This window comes from Pteropus medius, unplaced genomic scaffold (assembly GCF_902729225.1).
Source record: "Pteropus medius unplaced genomic scaffold, Ma_sr-lr_union100, whole genome shotgun sequence".
Classification (NCBI taxonomy): domain Eukaryota; kingdom Metazoa; phylum Chordata; class Mammalia; order Chiroptera; family Pteropodidae; genus Pteropus; species Pteropus medius.
The window spans coordinates 31,926,683-31,947,976 of NW_024344378.1; the positions used below are offsets into that span (position 1 = coordinate 31,926,683).

The 21,294-nt window shown below is 32.9% G+C and overlaps 1 protein-coding gene across 1 annotated transcript in view; it reads left to right on the forward strand.

The window, feature by feature from the left end:
• The first annotated feature begins 3,511 nt into the window (after nucleotides 1–3,511).
• Nucleotides 3,512–21,294, forward strand: part of LOC120608950 (sperm motility kinase-like) — a 105,599-nt gene continuing 87,816 nt past the window's right edge. The window contains exon 1 of the mRNA XM_039870911.1: nucleotides 3,512–3,853. Coding sequence (XP_039726845.1) covers nucleotides 3,512–3,853 — 342 coding nt within the window. The remainder of the gene's footprint in view (nucleotides 3,854–21,294) is intronic.

Below are 21,294 nucleotides of genomic sequence, written 5' to 3' on the forward strand. Positions count from 1 at the left end.
TAATTTAATTTTTATAAGTACAAGAGCTTGAAGAAAGAATATTAATTGGAAAATGACTGTAATTTTCTAAGATTTTGAAAAAGACTTCAGTTTCTTCAAAGATGCTGGCTTCCCTTCAGTCTGTCACTTCAAAATATACAGTTCTCTTTTACCTATGTGCAAAAGTAGCAGTTGCTATGACACTAAGCGACCATAATGAGAGCCATAAACTCAACAGAAAAGATACTAGAGATAAGCAGAAACAGAAAGCTGGGATACAGTGTTGAGAGGTAGGCAAGCAGAGAGAGATGGGAGATTGATTTAATGAAGAAATTAATAAGAGTTAGGAAATAGAGAACAAACATTCAAAAAGATGTGTGTATATGTGAGAAGGATTGCCAGATAGATCCAGGAAAGATCCAAAGAGAGAAAAGAAGAATGTCAGGCTGGATTAATTCCTGCTCAAACTGACTACCAGGTAACAACATTCTGAGCATTGCAGAGGGTGCAGTAGGAAAAGGATGTGGAAGGTCGCCAATTCTTTGTGTACCTGGCTTTTCCTGAATCAGGAGTCCATAACTCAATGATCCGTACAGAGGTTAAATGTCTCTGGTCTATCTCTTAGAATATAAATGATTTACTTCTTACATTGTGCTTGAAATGACTACATACTGTTCTCATTTTGGAACAGACCTAAAATACTTGTAGTGATAAAGAAATAGTTCTACTGCTGAAATCAGTGCAAAAATCATAAATCTGTGACTTTCCCAAGGCCACAGAACCTTTAGTTGTAGAACTGGTAATGCAGCCGAGGTGTCCTGTCCACGATGTCCAGTGCATTCACTTTATCCTACTCTGTAATAATGCTTGTTTTCAAAATCATTTTCTTTCACAAGTGGGAAACAGCACGGAATACCAAAAGGAGTATTGAATTTAGGAAATGCTTTGAAATATGAGAAATTTATTTTGTGAGAGAGACAATTGATTTTATTGTCTATGGAGTGAGTACATAATACTCTTACAGACTGGTCTTGATATATTAAGGAGGTATGGAAATTATTTAAAATGTTTAACGTGATGCCTAATATATACTAAGTACTAAAAAGAAGTAGCTGGTTTTAAATATTTGCATTTCCTCTCAGAATCAAATTATTTGATTTCTTATTATAGCAGCACAAAGAACGAAAACCACCCTTCATGGATTTGCAGTTTGCAGTTTGAGCAGGTGGTAAACAGATGTTTTTCAGGCATTCCCTGGGGCAGACCAGTCCCGCTACATACTCCTTTATTCCTTGCTTTATTCCAGACTTATAGATTCTACCTCCCAGAGGTATTTCAGGAGATAAATGCATCAAATTATAAAGAAGAGTTTTTCTCACAGGCAAGTTTAGAATTGAATTTGGAGAATAGTTGCAGCTATACAGAATTCCTTTAGGCTCTCTAACATAGAAAAGGCAATAATAGGAAAATAACTGATATTCAGAAATTTCAGTAATTATTTTTAGAAACTTCTTAATCCTGTAGACCAGGGGTTGGCATTGCTTTCTCTTAGAGAGACAGAATGGGCAAAGACAGTGAATGGCAGAAATTTCTAGCTGCCTCCATTAAGTCCCCTCTTTTCTTCACTAATAAAAAGAAGAGAAAATCGGCTAGCCTTCCTTATAGTTAGTGATGGCCAAATGACACATCTCCAGCCAGTAGAAAAATCACTGTGAAAGCCTTCTCAGAAATCTTTTTAAAGGAGGATTATTTTTCTGGCATAGACTCACCTCTCCCTCTTTTTTTTTTTTTCAATACCATTGCCCCACCCTCTTTCTTCCTGGAACAGATTTGTAATGGCTGGAGCTCTAGCAGACATCTTGGACCATGAGTCAGATTTGAAGAGAGAATCCATGTGCTCAAGTAGCAGAAAAAGATAATTAGCTTTGGTCTCTGGTGTTTTAATGTTGTCAAACCTACATTTAATTTTGATCTTGTTTAACGTTCTGTAAATTTATTTTTCCATTACTCTCTGTCATATGCAACTCTTAGAAAGAGAAGGGGAAGAGAACAGGAAAGGGTTAGAAAAATAGAAAAATAGCTTAAGAAAGATATAGGAGCCTGGAGAATAAGAGAGGTAGGCGGAGAGAGTGGTTGAGGTCTGGATAAATAGTGAGAGAAGTAAAGAGGAAGAAACTTGGGCAAAGAGAGATGAGGGAGTTGGAGAAAGAAGAAAGTGGGGATGAAGTGAGAAAATAAAGGTAAGACTCACTTTATGACCATGGACATTCCAATTATATGAGTTGGTATAACTATCTGCTTAGGCTTGTCTGATTTAGGTGTCTGTCATTTACAAACCAAAATATATTGTTTACATTACTGTCTTGTGTAATTCTTCAATTTCTTCATGTGCTTTTAATCTTATCTTTAATAAGACAGGTAAGATCTTTAAGGAATGTTACCACACATTTCATTTTAATTTTTGCTTCCTCCCTGTAATTATACCAAGATAAAACCTGGTTTAGGGATGAGTACATAATTAAATCCATCCAATATTTTACAGAAGTAAATTTCGGTAATTTTATTTTACACATAACACATTCTATCATAGTAAATATTTTATTTTAATAAAAGTATTATATATAGAAGATAGATATAGTGAATAAAAATTTTCAGAGGAGCATAAAGCAGTCTTGTAGTATACATATTTTTATCATTCTAGGAAATCATGCTTGTAAGTTGTTTTTATAGGAAAGTAAAGTATATTTTTTAAAATTTTCTTTTATTATTAGTTTCATATATATAATACATTGGTTAGACTTTTATGTAGTTTACTCTATCTTCTACATAGTGTATATAGTTTATTCTTTCTGATTACTCTATCTTCCCTCTGGCTCTACACCTAGCCATTACATTACTGCTGAATGAATGCACCTCCTATGCTGTGCCCTCCAACCCTGTGACCACCTATCAACTACTAATTTGTACTTCTTTAACCGTCCATTGATTTCTCCCAGCCCTCCACCTTTTTCCCCTCTGGCTGTCGACAGATCGTCCTCTATATTTGTGAAACTTTTTTCAATTAGTTCGTTCTTTTTGTTCCTTAGATTCCTCATATAAGTGAAATCATATGGTATTTATCTTTCTCTGTCTGACTTATTTTGTTGAGCATAGTAACCTCTAGGTCCATCCATGTTATTGCAAATAGTAGGATTTTATTTTTTTTATGGCTGAATAATATTCCATTGTATATATGAACCATAAATTCTTTATCCAGTTGTCTGTTGATGGGCAGTTAGGTTGCTTCCATATATTGACTATTGTAAATAGTGCTGCCATGAACATAGAGATGCATGGACCTTTACAAATTATTGTTTTGGTTTTCTTTAGATAAATATCCAGAAGTGCAATTCGAAGTAAAGTATGTTTAAAAGCTTTAAAAAAATTAAGGAATTGTGGCAATTGGAGGTCTTAGTACACTGCCATCATGTGCCCAGAATTTCAAGTTCCTGCTGAACTGAAGGAAGATCAGTAGGTTAAGCCTTACACCCTCATGAGTGTGGTGGCAAAATTTTTGTATGAGAAATGCTTTGGCCCCTACTACACTGAGCCAGTCATTTGTGGCTTGGACCCGAAGAGCTTTAAGCCCTTCATTTGCTCTCTAGACCTCATTGGCTGCCCTATGGTGACTGACAACTTTGTGGTCAGGGGCACTTACACTAAACAAAAGTACATGATGTGCAAGTCCATCTGGGAGATCAGCATGGATCCAGAACACCTGTTTGAAGCCATCTCACAAGTCATGCCGAATGCCATGGACCAGGATGTAGAGTCAGGCATGGGAGTCATCGTCCATATCAGTGAGGAGGACAAAATCACCACCAAGATACTGAAGGCCCGAATGGACTATCCCTCTGTTCCCAGAACCCACTTAAAAAAAAATATTTTTTCTTTACAAAAAAAAGTAAAAAAGTAACTTTTAATATTTGTCATGAAACAATTTTAAATTAATATCTTAAAAATAGATTTTAAAATATCTTTTGGAACATAAATGTGCTCAACAGCTTAAATATCTTTAATTATTGGTAAAAATATAATTTCAATGATTTTATTAATATTAAAATAAATATAAGGTACAAAGAGCCTATATTCCTGAAGAAAACTGAGATTTCTAGTAACTTTTTAAGAATCAAACGTTACAAAATGTTGCAAAAAAGAATAAGTAAATTTTATTGTGTGAACAGCTACTTTTTTCAAATAGTACTTCAGAGGAGGAGATCTGTTATTTGTGACATCTTTACAGAGGTTCACCTTGGGTTCTTAGGAGCAAATTACTAACAATTGAGTCTGTCATGCCTTTTCTTCACCATCTGGAGCTGGGCAAAGCTGCCTCACTGTGCTGGGCCAGTGCTAGCTCATCAAAGAATCAGAGAGAATAAGAGGAGAGTTGTTCCAATGTGGGCAAACTGCCAGTAGCAGTTAGTGGGATTATCCTTTATCTCTGCAGCTTTTTAATTGACAGACATAAAAGAGATCACTAAATGCAAAGACCATACCATTTCCTAAAAACAAGGATGAATGTTCATTATAGTCATAAGCAATAATCACAGGCAGAAGAAAAGATGTTTCTAAAACATTACAAAATGTTTAAGCATATATTTTAATGAGAGCCTCAGAGATCTTTGTAGAATTTGTTTTTGAGGATCAGTGTAAGGAAGTCTGGAGAATGTTACACGGGAATATCAATGTTTGATGAGGAAACAGTAGTTATTCATCCATGTTATTTTCTTTTCTAGCCAGACATTTGAGGGGAAGGCTCTGTGTTTGTAATTAGTGACTGAGGTTTTGATATCAGATTTGTTACTCTGTAGAAGTGCTGCTTTTGATCAGTTACTTAACTTTCTCATATAAAGTACAATTTTTCATTTTACTTAACTAGCCAAACCTGAAGTTTCTTATAAAAAGAATGATGAGAACTGATATGCATATCTCTCAGGCTCTTATTAATATATGAGAAGACTTTATACACAAGTCTGTATAGGGTAAGCAATAGAATAAGAAGTTAAAGTTATGTATATACCTTCCATTGTCCTCTAAGTCAATAATATGCTTTTGTTTGCTTCACCAGAAATTTATATCCTAACAGTTCCTTCTCATTGGCTATTAGTAGAATTTTCAAGAGTCTATTTCAAGGTTTCACCAAGTCAAGTATTTATTAAGAACTTATATACGACAAGCACTTTTTTGTGTTCGAAACTCTTAAGAATAATAGTTATGAATACATTGTAACATATATGCTTTCCAGCTTTGGAAGGTATAACTGCTAGTTATTTTTCTGCTTTTGTTTTGCATAATAAAAAAGAGTCCCTAAAATAAACAGAGAAACAAACAAAAACAAATTCTGTTGGGAGAGAAAAAAAATACATGATCAAGTTTGTAAAAGCTTCTTAAAATTTCATGTATATGCCATGTGGTCCTATGTCTACCTTCTCTTAGGGTATTCATTCTCAGAAATGAATGAAAAGCCAGCCAAGGTCTCAGATCTAATATCAGTATTCTACTCAGACTCAACTATTTGTGCATTGGGCCCCAGTAGGCATATATAAGCCCATGCATTTCTTGTTATGAAGCAATCATATTGCAATGTTTTTGTTTAATATTTCAGAAACCACCAGAACATCAGAGAATGACTATCTAATGTTTCCTTGTGATGCAAAATATCTGGATATAAAGAGCCAACCATAAATCCTATATCTGCATACCTAGATATGTGACAAACATATATAACACGCATATGACGCAGAAGTCAAATGTCTAAGAGACTGCTTTCTGGTTTACTATCATACCAATAATATATAAACATACCCTCATAAACTCTTTATCTATGGTGAAAAGTGTTATTGTTTGATTTGATACAGGGTACTCTAGGTGCAAATTATGATTCAATAAATGGTGCTGGGAAAATTGGATATTCACATGCAAAAGAATGAAATTAGATCCCTATTCTGTACAACTCATAAATATTAACTTGAAATGGGTTAAATACTTAAATATAAGTTCTGCTAAATCTCTGAAAGAAAACAGTGAATAAGTTCCTTGATGTTGGTCTTGGCAAGGATTTCTTGGATGTGACACCAAAAGTATAAGCAGTAAAAACAAAAATAAACAAGTGAGACATCAGACTAAAAAGCTTCTGTACAGCAAAAGAAACAATCAACAGAATGAAAAGATGATCAATGGAATGGGAGAAAATATTTGCAAACCATATATCAGATAAAAGGTTAATGTTCAAAATAAATGAGGAACTCATATAACTCCATAGCAAAACAAAACAAAACAAAAATAAAATAGATAACGCATTGAAAAAATGGGCAGAGAATGTGACTGGACATTTTTTCAAAGACATACAAATGGCCAACAGGTACCTGAAAAGATGTTCAACATCGCTAATCATCAAGGAATGCAAATCAAAACCAGATATGTGGGAGACACCATTTACTGAAAAGACTACCTTTTCCCCATGGAGTATTCTTGGTTTCCTTGTTAAGTATTTGTTGACTTGTTATTGTTTTCTTAATTTCAGTTTTGTATTGTTTCTAATATATAGAAATAAATTGGTTTTGTGTATTGTTCTTATACCTTGCAAACTTGTAAAATTATTTATTTATAATAGTGTTATTTTGTAGACTCCTGAGTATTTTCTACATTTGGAATCATGTCCTTTGCAAATAAAGAAATTTATACTTCTTCCTTTTTGATCTAATGACTTTAATTTCTATTTCTTGCTTCATTGTACTGACTGAAAACTCAGTAAAATGTTGAATAGTAGTAGTGAAGATGGATATACTTATCTTCTCCATTTTAGGGCAAAAATTTAGTCTTTTATTCTGTGTAATTTTTAAAAAAATATATTTTTTATTTAGTTTCAAGTATACAGTACATTGGTTAGATATCTATATAGTTCATAAAACAATCCCCTCAATTGCACCCTCCCTCCCAACCTTCCACCTAGCCAATATATTAATGCTAACTGCATTGCCTATGACATGCTCCCCATCCCCGTGACCATCCATCAGCTACTAATTTGTACTTCTTTAGCCCTTCACCCCATTCTCCCAGCCCCCGCAAACCCTTCCCCTCTGTCCGACACCAAATTGTCCACTATATTTGTGAGTCTGTTTTTGATTAGTTTGTTCTTTTTATTTCTTAGATTTTGAATATAAGTGAAATCATAATAGTGTTTATCTTTCTCTATCTGACTTAAATACTTTCTAAGTCCATCAAAGCAATATCTTTTTCCATCCCCTTCCTTTTCATATGTAGGAGTCTTGTTTTCTTTTCCTTTCAGCCACTCTATCTTTTGGTTGGAGCACTTAATTATTTTCCATTGAAGATATTTATTGATAGGAATGTAGTTGTTACCATTCTTTATTCCTGTTTTTGATACATGTTTTTTTTTTTTCTTAAAGAAGTCCCTCCAACATTTCCTGTAATACTGGCTTGGTGGCGATAAATTTGTTTAGCTTATTTTTGTCTGGGAAGCTCTTTATCTGTCCTTCAACTCTAAATGATAACTTTGCTGGATAAATTATTCTTGGTTGTATATCCTGGGTCTTCATACTGTCACATATTTTTTGCCAAGGCCTTCTGTCTTCTATAGTTTCTTTTGAGAAATCAGTTGCCAGTCATATGGGTATTCCCTTATATGTAATAATTTGTTTTTCTCTTGCTGCTTTTAATATTCTTTCTTTGTATTTAACCTTTGGCATTTTAATTATGATATGTCTTGGTGTGGGCCTCTTTGGATCCCTGATTTATTTATTTATGTCCATTTCCTTCACCAGGTTATCATTATTTCTTCAAACAGCTGTTCAGCATCTTGATTTTCTTCAGTTATGCCGATCAGACAAATATTTGGAGCCTTAATCATGTCCCATATCCTCCTTAAATTATTTTTATAGTCTTGGCATCTTTTTTCTTGCTATTCTGATTGGGTGTTCTGATTGGCTTTCCTGACTTCTAGATAGGGCATTTGATCCTCTTCTTTATTCATTTTGTTTATTCTTTTGTTTATTCCATGTAATATACTTCTCATCTCAGATAATGTGCTCTTCATTTCAGACTGGTTCCCTTTTATAACTTCCATCTCCATTTTTATGTTTTTTATTTTTTTGTTGAAGTTGTCACTGAATTTATCTACACTTCCCAAAAGATCATTTAGCATCTTTATAACCAGTGTTTTAAACCCTGCATCTGTTAGATTACTTGACTCCATTATATCTGGATCTCTGTCCTGTTCTCTCATTTGGTTTCTGCTTCTTTGTCTTCTCATTTCGGCTGCCTTTCTGGGTCTATTTCTATGTTCTAAGCAAAGCTTCTAAGTCTCTTGGTCTTATTAGTGTGGATTTGTGAAGTAGGTGTCCAGTGGCACAGTCCTTAGAGGGGTTCAGCGGCAGGCTAAACTTAGCCCAAGCCTCTACCCCTCTGGGGCCACCTGTCAAGATTCAGCAGGCAATCCACAGATGCTGTGCTTATAGTTGCCTCAAAAGGCCACACCAGAAACTGAGGCCAGCTGGAACACCGGACTCACTGAGAATACACCTGGATGTGGCTTGGGGGTCGGGGGGCGGGACCCTGGCTGGGGAAGGCAGGTTTTCAGGGAATCATCTAGGTGAAGCAACCTCCCTTATCCAGTTTGATGATGTCACTGCTATGGCAGTGCTGTGTCCCTGCACTGGGAGTGGGGGGGCTTAACAGGGAACAATGGATACCACCGGCACTTCTGTACAGAGCATCTCGTCTTGGTCCTCACTCCAACAATGCCTCCCTGGTGTCCCCTGAGTGCAGCTTAATCGGCACTGGTGCTCAGAGCAAGCAGGTCTGTCATCATGAAAATCTGCTTGCAGATATGACCCCTTTTAAGAGGCTTCTGCTGCTGCTGCTGTGGCAGCCTCCGTCTCACTCAGCTGCTAGGACTAGGCAGCCCTGCGTCCTCGCCCTGACCTACCTTCTGTGTTGCAGGGTGCTTTCTTGGATTCATCCCTAGTTCTATGGCTTGCTCATCTAGATCCCAGGTGATTTTTTCTTGCTGCTCCTTGTTTCCATCACAACTTTGATTTGGTCACCAGAGGGATGAACAGAACCTCTATCATCTATGCCATTTTTCTCTCTCTCTATTCTGTATGATTTTAACTGTAGGTTTTGTTTCTTCTTTTGTAGATGCCCTTTAATAAGTTGAAGAAGTTTCTTCTGTTCCTAGTTTATTGAGAGAGTTTACCATGAATAGATATTGGATTTTGTCAAATGCTTTCTATGCATTTATTGAGATGAACTTGTGATTTTTACCATTGATTCTATTAATATAGTAGATTAAATTAATTGATTTTTGATGTTAGATCAACCTTACTTTTCTGAGATAAATAACACTGGTCATGATGTGTACTTTTTTTATGTTGGTGGATTTAAAAAAAAAAATGTTCTGATTATATGTGTATGTATTTATGAAAAATATTTTTCTGTGATTTTTATTTCTTTAAATTTTTTTCTCTAGCTTTAATATTACGATAATATTGGCTCCATAGAATGAGTTGAGAAGTGTTTCCTCTTTTTTTTCCCTCAAATTTTATTATTGGGCATTAGACCTCTTGGACTGATATTCTATATTTCTTATCTTTTTTATACTTTAGCATTTTTTTATTGTGGAAGAATATTTATAAAATGGAAAACTTATCATTTTAAGTGTATATTTTAGTGACATTAAATGCATTCACATTATCGTGCAAACGTCACCACCATCTATCTCATGCAAAGAATGTACTCTGAAAATTCAGCCTAAAAAATTCACTTATACACATGCACTGAAATCTCTTGATTACATACAGATACACTAGCTTTCAAACAACCAAGAAGTCTCAAATAGACTATATTTAAGTAGGCATATGTTGGAAAAAAATTTAAATATAAATTTTTATATATGTTCCTATAAAATATTTATAACTCCTCAGTCGTGTATTTAAATGTGTTTTCTTATTACATCTCATATTTACTATCTCAATAAAAAATATTTTCTCTGAGGCTAGTGATAAAACCAAGTTAATGTTTTGGCATAAGGCTTTTATCCTCTTTCTATGTAATGAATTCCTCTTGTTGCTGAGAAAAGTACCCACCTGTGGTTAGGAAGAGTCACAACTCTCCTTTTCAAACAGGTCAACACTGTAAGCGATAATCCCATGACTGGAGACGATGTATAAAGCAGTAAATTCCTCCTGTCTCATAAACAGTGAGCCTTGAGAGCTGAGTGCTTATGACAGCGCACATTTACCACAGGATGACATCTTCTAGCATTCTGGGAATATTGTGGAACTGAACAGAGCAAGATTATCATGCCAAAGATAAGACGATTTAAAAATTTTTATTTTTATTTTGTTTGCAGAATTCAAATAAATAGATTTTAAAGAAATAGAATTAGTAAGCAAGGAAGCACATTATTGCATACAAGGATTGTGTGAGCTATTTACTGAGTTTATGAAAGGTAGGACGTTGGATACACCGTGGGGAGAGCAGGAAGATGGACGGGTCACTGAAAGCAATGCCATTGGTTTAAAACCATTCTCTACTGCCTGGATAATATTAAATGTGAGGGAAGAAATAAATAGGTTAATAAGAAATACATGAAGTAGTGAATCAGACTGCTCATGAAAAATATATTCTAATATATGTCAATTATATCTAAATTTTAAAAAGATGGAAAAAATAAAATAAAAACCTTAGCTTGGATGGAAAAACTCTATGGAAAAGTACTGATTTTTCTTTATTATGTAATTTTGTGGCTATTAATAATCAAGAGGCTGAAAAAAGTAAATTACAAAGATCCAAAAAGTAAACAGTTTCATTTTTTAGATAAAATATCTGATTTTTACCATACATCATTAATCCTGCACAAAAGTCTTTTTAAAATCCTCTCTTAATGTTAAAACATCAGTAGATCTACAAAGGCTTTCTTCTTTTTGCTCTTCTAAACATTATCTGGTTTGCAAATGTTACTCTAGCAAATGAAAATATTTGGACAATAGCTGTACTTAGAACAATTTAAACAGGTTTGTTTAAACACAATGACCAGCAACTGTTAAATATCAAGATAAAAATACTACCCATGATTATCTGAAGAACTATTAGGAGAAAAGGAAGGAGTTAGAATTTTGTAAACTCACCTAATGTAGGAGTATAAGCTGGTTTCCTCGTTGGTCTCAGAACAGTTATATAAGGACATTTTGCTAGTTTGGTGACAGTGCTGCAGGGCAGACTCAAAAGCAGAAAGCCAGTTACAGATAGCTCCTTCGAGCTCTTCCTTCACAGGGTTCAATCTGCCCTCTTCAGACTTGGGCTGGTTGGGGTCTGGCTGAGGCACTATACCAATAAAAACCCAACAATTTATGAAAATAAGATCTGAAATAAGTACAAATACCAACTAATACAACTTAGGTCTCTAACCTCAAATATACCTTTTCTCTTCATTTTTATATGGTTTAAACTCTGAGAAAAGAAAAGACATCATTAGAAATGGCAATCCACAAACTAGGCCTTAATTTATTTTCCCACCTAATTGTAAGTCATATTTAATATATTTTATGCAATAAACATCCTAACCCTGACAAAACAAACCACTGAATTCACGTAAACATAAAGTATAAATTTATTTATAGCAATTTCACAATTTTTAGTCGAAAAAGAAAAAAGTGTTGATTACATTTTATTATTAATAATGCTTACTAGAGGTAAATACAAAATATAGAAGGTAAATACAAAATATTAGAGGTAAATACAAAATATACTACCACCACCACATAAAGACTTTCCCCATTTTGAAGTATCTTTTCAATATTTTATGTGTATATTTTTTGTCTTTAGTTTTTTTAATTATTATTAAAATAAACATTCATTAAAATAATTCAAACAAGCCTTAACTATATAAGACTAAGACTGGAAAACTTTTCTCCAAATTTCTCACTTCTGAAGAAAAAGTTAAAAGTTTCAGTTGTATTCTTTTCACATTTTTCTGTACACATATATAACCTTGTTATATATATATATACACACATACATATATACATATATAATATTATATGTAAGTATATATAATTTTTTGTAAATATATAAAATTTTAGGTATGCATAGTACCTGTTTATAAAAAGTTTAATTCTTTTTTAACTTATCTTTATAGTATATAGCATTGATAGTTATCATTTTTACTGTTTGTACTACTATTGTATTAAGAGAAAATGCCAGATTTTAAATAGGTCATTTATTGTTATATATTTAGTTTATTTGAATTTTTTACTTCTGTAAGTTTTATTGTAATGGACATTTTTGGGCCTATCTTTACTCTTTTATATTTATGTTTTTAAGGAAACAGATTTCTAGGAGTAGAATCAATGAAAGAAAGCACTTACTTTGCAGTATAAAATTGCTTTTCTAGTGGTTTACACTCTTTTTATATTTTCACAGCAATGTATCATAGTTATTGGAGAATAATCATTAAAAGAGTATAAAAAGAAAACATTATAAAAAATTCCTTTTTGTACTATAAAAAATGTTATAATCTTATTCACAGTTTGGAGGAGAGGAATGAAATAGTAGGCAAGGGAACTATTTAGAAATTGATTGTAATAAATAAGGCAAGAAGTAATATAAATACCTGAAAATACTTTTCAGCATAAGCATTTATCTATCATCTATCTATCTATCTATCTATCTATCTATCTATCTATCTATCTATCTATTTATTTTTAATTAAAGATGATTGGACATCTCTGTTCTAAGAACTGTTCTGAACACTGTGCTTGCTACACAAAGAGTTAAGGGCACATAAATAAAAAAAAATAGGCACATAAATGAAAAAATAGAATGCATTTAAGGAATTGAGAACATGATGAGGAAATCTTGGTGGTAAAGATAACTTTTCATTTTCAGGTTTTGTGACTAAGTGGATGACAGTATTCTTTATTTACTGCTTTCCTTGATTTATATCTCCAACACTCCCCCCTTTTATTCCATCATCTCTAGCACCATCTCAACTGGATAACTACTACTCATTTTTAGGACTGGGATAGATGTCTTTTTGTCCAAGAAATCCTCTGTGACCTAGATGAATAAGATGCTGCTCCTTAGTGCTTTTTTTTTATTTCTTGAAAATAGACGGGCGGTACACTGTTTGTAATTGCAACTCCTATTGTTCATATATTTCTGAAACTAAAGAGTTAACAAATCAAAAAGATGAGTTGCAAACATAAGAAGACCCGAGCTTCTTTATATTCATAGGTTACATTGATAGATGTTAACCTTTTCTTGAGAAATATTTTTTCTTCAACCATCTCTTCTATGACAAGATCCAGTTTAGGATCAGCACCTTTCCAGCCTGGCATGTACTAATTCTTTGTCTCCCCTTCAATCTCAAATAACAAGTTCTCCTTATTCTGCCCTCTCAACGGTTCATAGATAATATAATTATGTGACTGAATTTCTTTCATGTCATGTAAAGAGATGAATGGTGTTCAAATGTCATTATGTATTGATTTATGCACAATTTTCCATAGAGTTGACTCAAATACAATGACTGCTGTTTCACTTCATTTAAGAGATTCACAACTCTTTAGTATCTTGTAGAATTGATGGCCCTTTAGGGAATAGACTCTAATGTATATTTTTGAAATTTGATACTGTAAAATTTATAAAGCAAATCATAACACAGTTTCTTTCAAAATGATCTCTTTTTCTTGAAAAAAATCTTTTTTTTCTCATAGTTAGAAAAGAAAGAATCTGTATACCATGTTGTTGATTCAACATAAAATCTAATAGATATAATAGTATATTAGCATATTGTAAGTGGGAGCTGCTCATAAGTGCTTTTCTCACAATTATAATTTCTCTCTGGTAAAACTTTTTTACTTGATCATGGCAATATTTTGAAATTATTAGAAAAAAATGAAGAATTTTACTAAAAATGCCATAAAAAGATTTCATTTTGACAAAAATATATACATAGAGAATATATTAACATCTTTGTCAGTAACTTTTGACATTGAGACAATATCTTATTTTCAGTTATCAAATTTTAAAAGTCAATATATTCATATTCCATTGGAAAATATAAAAATAAAAATATACGAGTTATTTTATTATTATTAAATTTATTGGGGTGACACTGGTTAATAAGATTACATAGTTTTCAAGTGTACAATTCAATAATACATAACCTGTATATTACAGTGTGTGTTCACCACCCAAAGTCAAATTTCCGTCACCGTGTGTTTGACTCCCTTTACCCTTATCTAACTCCCCTCTCCCCCTTTCCCTCTGGTAAAACTGTCTTGTTCATTTGTTGCTTTCAGTTTTATATCCTACATATGAGTCAAATCATATCATTCTCAACTTCTTCTGTATTACTTTTTTTGCTTAAAATGATAATCTCAAGATCCATTCATGTTGTCACAAATGGCGGAATTTCATCTTTTCTTATGGCTGAGTAATATTCCATTGTGTGACATCTTCTTTATTCAGTCATCTATCTAAGGAATCTTTGGATGTTTTCATGCCTTGGCCACCAACAAATTCTTTGTTTCTAGGTACACCTTTTCTTCCTTCTGTGTCTTTCACTTTACCAATGTGATCTGTCTTCATAAGTGTTCCACAAAAATATAATTAACAATACTGTTTTCTTCTTTGTTACTAGGCAAGGGCTTTATACAAGAACTTTATAACCTAGGCAAATTGGACATATTTTCAATACTATTTGTTTTGTAAAATATCCTTAAAATACATTCAGCATCTGTTCTCAACAATATATCCCTTATGAATTTTTACTGAAACTGTTTAGTTAATATTAACCTCTCACTTTTCCTAAGTTATAGCATACTTTAAGTGTTTCTCAGGAAATTTAATATTTGATTATATCCTGAATTGCATTATTGCTGGTCATCGGTTTTGGTTTTAAGATCCATCAAATTTGGGGCTGCCAGCTTTTTCCTGGGGACTCTGGCTAGCATGAATCAACAAACTTTCTATGTAGGGTCAAATAGTAAATGTTTTGGGGATCATATAGATCCATTGCAGCTGTTCAACTTTTACATTGTATGTGAAAGCAAAGACAATATATAAGTGAATAAGCATGGCTATGTTCCACTGAAACCTTATTTACAAAAACAGGCAATGAGCTTGATTTAGACAGCAAGCCATAGTTCACAATCTCTTGTTCTATAGTAAAGGCTAGTAACAGCAGTACTCACAGTGGCTAGATGGGTGGCGTGAGTACAGCAAGCCAGGTGCATTTCTTCCACGTGATGACTCTGTGTGTATATTAAAGAGGTTGACTTCTATCAGAAGAATATGTGCTCTTCTGTTTTTCCTAAACATATCTCATATATTTTCTGATTTCTGAAAGAGTTGGACGCAAGAAATTTTAAATTATTTTCCACTTAATTCTATTATGAAAATAAAGATAACATCCCAATCAACACTAGGTTTTAGTATAGAGAGAATAGTGGGGACTAGTGGGGATTGTGGTGATGTGGATAAAGCTATGTGAGAAAGAAGCCCATTGTTGATAGATATTCCAGTTATTCAAATTATGAAAAAAAATTAGCCATATAAATGTATCTAAAAAGTTTCTTTGATCAGAACATGTTATTTAATGTCACTAGAGCAGGCTTTGCAGTGGTCTTATTTAGTAGCTACTTTTGTCTGCTTATTCTTGAATTTATATATAACAGGTACTTGAGAAGATCTAGTTCATAAACACAGTGCTATTTATCAAAAAAAAAAAAAAAGAGAGAGAAACCATCTTCATACCTAATCAACTATGGTTAATAGGGAATGCTGGCTTAGCCATAGTATGGTGTTAGGTACTTAAGTAAGGTTTGCTCACAGTCCAGTAATTAAGTATATTATTTAATCCTAATATCTTTTTACTTTTTTGAAGAGGGACTGGGCAGAGGCTTACTTGACTTGTTCATTAGATGAGGAATAGGATGATGAGAGTTCTGTTGGACCTATTTAAAGGAGAGAAGTCTTCATCTTTGATAACAGGAGGTCCTGAAGATGGAGAAATATCTGTAAAAACATTAAGACTAAGCAGATACAAAAAAAAAATGTAAGAGGAAGCAATAAAATGTTTATATTGCATATGTAGGTAGGTAGACTGAGGAGTAAAGGTAGATATTAAAGTTGGGTAAAAAAAAATATAAGAAGTTCAGAATAAAGAGGCAAAACCCAAATAAGCTTAGAATTTTCCAGAGGTAATACATATATCTTTTTCTAAGGAAGAAAGACATAGGCATAAAAATAATATTTAAAGATAAAAAACATTTATTACGAGGCTGATAAAGTTTATGGCAAGAATTTATGAATGATTGGTTCATCAGTTCCCTGAGAATTGATCTTTAAAATGTTAATACAGAGAATTAAGTCATACCTGAAGCCAAGATACATGTATGTGAGCATAATGAGGAGCTGACTGTGAAACATTCCCCACTGGGCAAAACTATGGATCTTAGAAAGTATTTTCATATAGTTTCTGTAAGCAAGAAAGCACTACCACTATAACTGAGCACTGACCAGATACTAGTGAAGCTGGGGGCCGAGCTTGAGTGACGATGGCAATGTTATAGCTTGAGCAGCTCTAAAAGTCATGGTAGACAAGATGCAGAACTATTTTACCCTTTGGATTTAAACTAATTAAGAAAGATACAGTCTGTTCTCATTTTTTTCCCCCCACAGTAAGGAGTAACCATAACTCAACTTGATAAGGCAGATTTGGCACAGCTTTTATATGGGTTTCTTATCTCATATTCTTGATAGTAACATTATTGGAAAATATCTCAGCTGTATTGGGGTGTGTTTATAGTTCCAGGCTGAAGTTGGATAAAGCTGTTCATAGTTTAGAAGTATTTGGTCTGTAAGGTGAATATACAACACAGTAATGTCCTCTGAGAGTCCCCTTATACACTGTATTCTTACAGTCTCAGTAGTCTGTTTCTCCTTCCCTCCATTTCTCTCTTTCTTTTCTTTCTTCCTCAGCACCTATACCTGTGATGCAAATATAGCAAGATCATTTCTTTGATAATCCACATACATTCATAAGCACAGTTAGTGATGGATGATAAATATGTAAGAGCAGGTTTTTTTTAATATATGTAAATGCCCAGTAAAGATAAATTATAAAAAAATTCAAAATGATTTGTTAAAGCTACATTTTGAAAGCACTCACACTGTTCAAATAGGAACCTCTAAAATACTGGAATAAGCCATTTACTATTTCACATAGCCGCTAACCCATAGATGATTTGAGGTCAAGTTAAACTATAAAATGGGAATGTTAAATTGTAAAGGAAGCATAAATGTCAGTTTAGACTGAATATGTAAACTCCAGGCTGAAGGCAGAGGTATGTGATAGAGAAAGTGGTTTATAGAGAAAAGGGTTTTGCCTACACGATTAGCAAACAAACAAGGGAAATTATATTGTGTATGATCTTGAAATTGTAAGAATTTATTAGGTATGAAAGGTCTGTGCATGGTAAGGGATTCTTTTTCCCAGTTTTGAATTATCTTAAGGTATAATTTTGGAATTGGTTTGCATTATCTTAATAGTATTACAAACAGACTATTTCATTTTTTTATTTTCCTACCTGCATGACAGAATCAGAATACAAATTACTAACAATGGAAAGAAAGGCAATTTATTGTATATTATAGGGGTAAAGAGAAGATGATGTATCATCAATCGTTCATCTCCCTGTTCTTTTACCTCTTGTCCAGGTAGGGCATTTTTTCAGGAAGAGAATTTTTTTCATAAGATGTCTACGAGTTCGAAGGATGAATCTTGAGGACCTAATTGTTAAACTTGTTTTTTTAGGAAAAAGTGTCTCAAAACTGATGAAAAATCCTCTCAAAATCAAGATATTCCCTAAAGAAGCCTCAAGGGGTAACACTTCACTCTTATACCATTCAGCAAAGATAATCATTTTCTTGATTTGTTCTTTCTAACATTCTTACTTTAAAAGCAGACTTGTTATTGAAAGGGTAGTTTCTCTTAAGACCTAGAGTTGCTCAATTGCTTAATTTGACATTAAAAAAAAAATCTTACAAAGAAAGTTACCAGATTTAGCAAAAATGTACAGAATGCCCAGTTAAATTTGAATTATTCCTAATTGCCTATGCATATGTTCATTGAGATAAAATAAAAACTATTGCATGAGCCACATTTATACTAAAATAATGTTAATATGAAATAAATTATGTCTCTAAATTATATACCTTTTTAAATTACATTTTGTAGATGATTTGTCTCTTCTTAACAATTTCTTGTTTTGTAAAACTTGCCAATAAAATTTCATGTAGTTACATTATATATTCCATTTACATCTTAACATAGCTTCTATAGTGGTTGCATTTAACTTACTTCATTCCTTTGTCCCCTGAATATTTTTTTAAGAGAAAATGCAATTATCATTAGTATTTTGAACCAGTATACTAAAATGTACTGGTCTAAAGTTAACCACTCTTAGAACTGCTCTATAAATTTGATCTGTTGAAGCATATGATACCATCTTTCATGACATAATAATTATCCACTTAAAATTGGAATTTCTTTTCCTATTAATAAGCGATGTTGTTCTTTTTAAATATAGCCTTGACACTTAAAGGTATGCAAAGTTTATTAATTCTTTCTTTAATGTACTCAGAAAATTTCATTAAGCATCACAATACTTTAAAAACACTTTCACATTTCTCTCAAGTTGAATAATTATACTATTAAAGAGATTTTTGGAAACTATGAACAAGAAATAAGTAGGCCCCACTGAGTAGACTATTAAAAAAGTCAAGATTTTTTTGTCTTCAGAAGTGAAGTATAATTTTGGTGCTGCAAGTAACCTCAGACATTTCTCAACTGCATTTGTTAAAGAGAAAATGGTTTTTTGAATGTAAGAGAACTAAAATACTTACTGGTTAAAAAAATTATAAAAATACTTCAGTTGCTCGGTTCAAACAGTATAATTACTGAAGGAAGAAAACAATTTCATGAAAATGACTTCAGTGCAAATAGAAAGGACATCAGATACTCTTTGAACATTATGCAGAATATAAGTAGAGTACTCAACACCTTCCAATCAATCATGCTTTGCTTCAGCTTTGTATAAACATGTCTGCACCTTCACATGAAACAGTCACTGAAATGTGTATTATCTTCACCAGAAACAATACAAATTTTCTTATTAACTCTAACTTAATATGGGACTCTGCAAATACTTCTGAAGTCTCATCTGGATAATATTTTATTCACAATACCTTATAAAAGGGAGACATTTTTACAAGAAAAAAATATTATAGTAGCAAAAGAAAGAATTACTTCTGCATTATTATTACTTATATGCTTAACTATACCATAAAAAAAAAAACAAGACATTTAGATCTTTGATAATAACTGTAATGTAAAAATCAATTATATATATTTTTTTACTCTAGATTTTTTCCTGGAAATTGAAAATTTGCTTGCAGTTCTGGAATCTGAAAATAACTTCTGGTAATAGTACTTTTAAACAGTTATGAGCTAAAAGACTGATAATATATAGTGCTGAAGGTTATTGCAACTTCTTTTTAAATTACCTTCATATGAATTTCTCCATTAATTTTTTTTTGTTACTTTCTTTGCTACTAATTGAATAAATCATATATCTGACATGCTTATCTCTTAATATATTCTGGCTTATATCTATCTTTCCACTGTTTTTGATATTGAATAAGTAGTTGTATAGCATACAAATTACTTCAGAAGGACTTTTTTTCTTATTAAATAAATGTTCACTGTTCAGAAAATCCAAAATATACACTACCAGGTGTTTTGACATTTTGGGTTTCAAACATACACAAAATAATAATAAAAAGATAATAACAATCACCAGAAGAATTGTAGATTGGATTTGATTATCTCATAGTTAATGGGTATATCTGCCTTTCACAAGTTTGAAATCATAACTAACTATAAGTAGGTGTTGAACTATTGAAAGACTGGGGAACATGAAAATTGATAAATGATGCTCAACACATATAAAAAAAAATGAACTTTCCATTTACTTTCAAGGGACAGAGTACTTGGAAGGCACAGCATGTGATCTTCATAAAGTTTTGGGAAGCCTGGCATACAGGGACTGGTGAAATGTTTGATAATTGACAGTTTTGCATCTGTGTTAGAGTGGTTTTGAGAATAAGGCTCTATGGACGTACCTTTCAGAAAACATGGCGCTGGAGCAAACCACTTGTCGATTGTTTGTTAATCTAGAAGCGAGGAGCTGTTACTGATTGGCTGACATTTGCAGAAGGTATACTGATCTAAGTTCTCTAAAGATGGTTATAGTTAATTGTTCAGCACCGTGATTTTAGCCAAAGTACACTCTTGGCCTTGCTTGAATATGAAAAATAAGTAAGTAAGTTTAATTCTCGTTCTCCCATTTTGGTCTTTTAGCCAAATCCGCAGGAAGGACCATAAAGATTATCCAAATTTTAATTTGTGGTATTATTATTTTTACCTAGTGTTGCCATTTAGTGATTTAAGTATTAATAACTATAAACTAAAAATAATTCTAATTGCTGATTGTGTGTGTGTGTGTGTGTATACACACACACACACACACACACATATATATAAGTCAACATAGCATACAGGACAAAATCATTAATTATAGGAGATGTTCTGTATATACAGGACACCTCGCAACCCTACCTACAAAACAAGTCATTTCTCTAATTAGGCAGCTCCCCTGCCCCATGCCCTCTTTTCCCAAGGGAAGCACATTATAATGGTATTCAGAATAGGAAAATTCTCAAACACAGATGGACAGCTGCTTTACATTTTTCATCTGATGTCACAAGGTTAGAATTTTAAGAAATATCTTCTTTTCAGGAGATAAGCATGTAAGCATGAGCAAAGGTGTTTTAGAAAGTGATTAATCTCTGAGCAATTTAAAATTTGGACAAAAATTTTTAAAAATTACCATAGAAATCTGAAGCACAAATGGTTGGAATCATTTGCTCATTATCACACAGTACATATTAGTGTCGGGGCTGGGTTTTGGTTCCTGGAGTCCTGGCTGTCTTTCCAGCTCTCTTCTGCATATTATAGTTAGTGAAATGGTTAACTCTACAGGACTAGTTGTTAGACATGGTTCAGAATCTTTCTACTGCTTATCAGCTGGATGAATATAGTAAGTTATATAAGCACTCTGAGCCCCAAAATTTCATCTGTAAAACAGAGAAAATGGTAATGCTGCCTCAGAGGTTTGACGTATT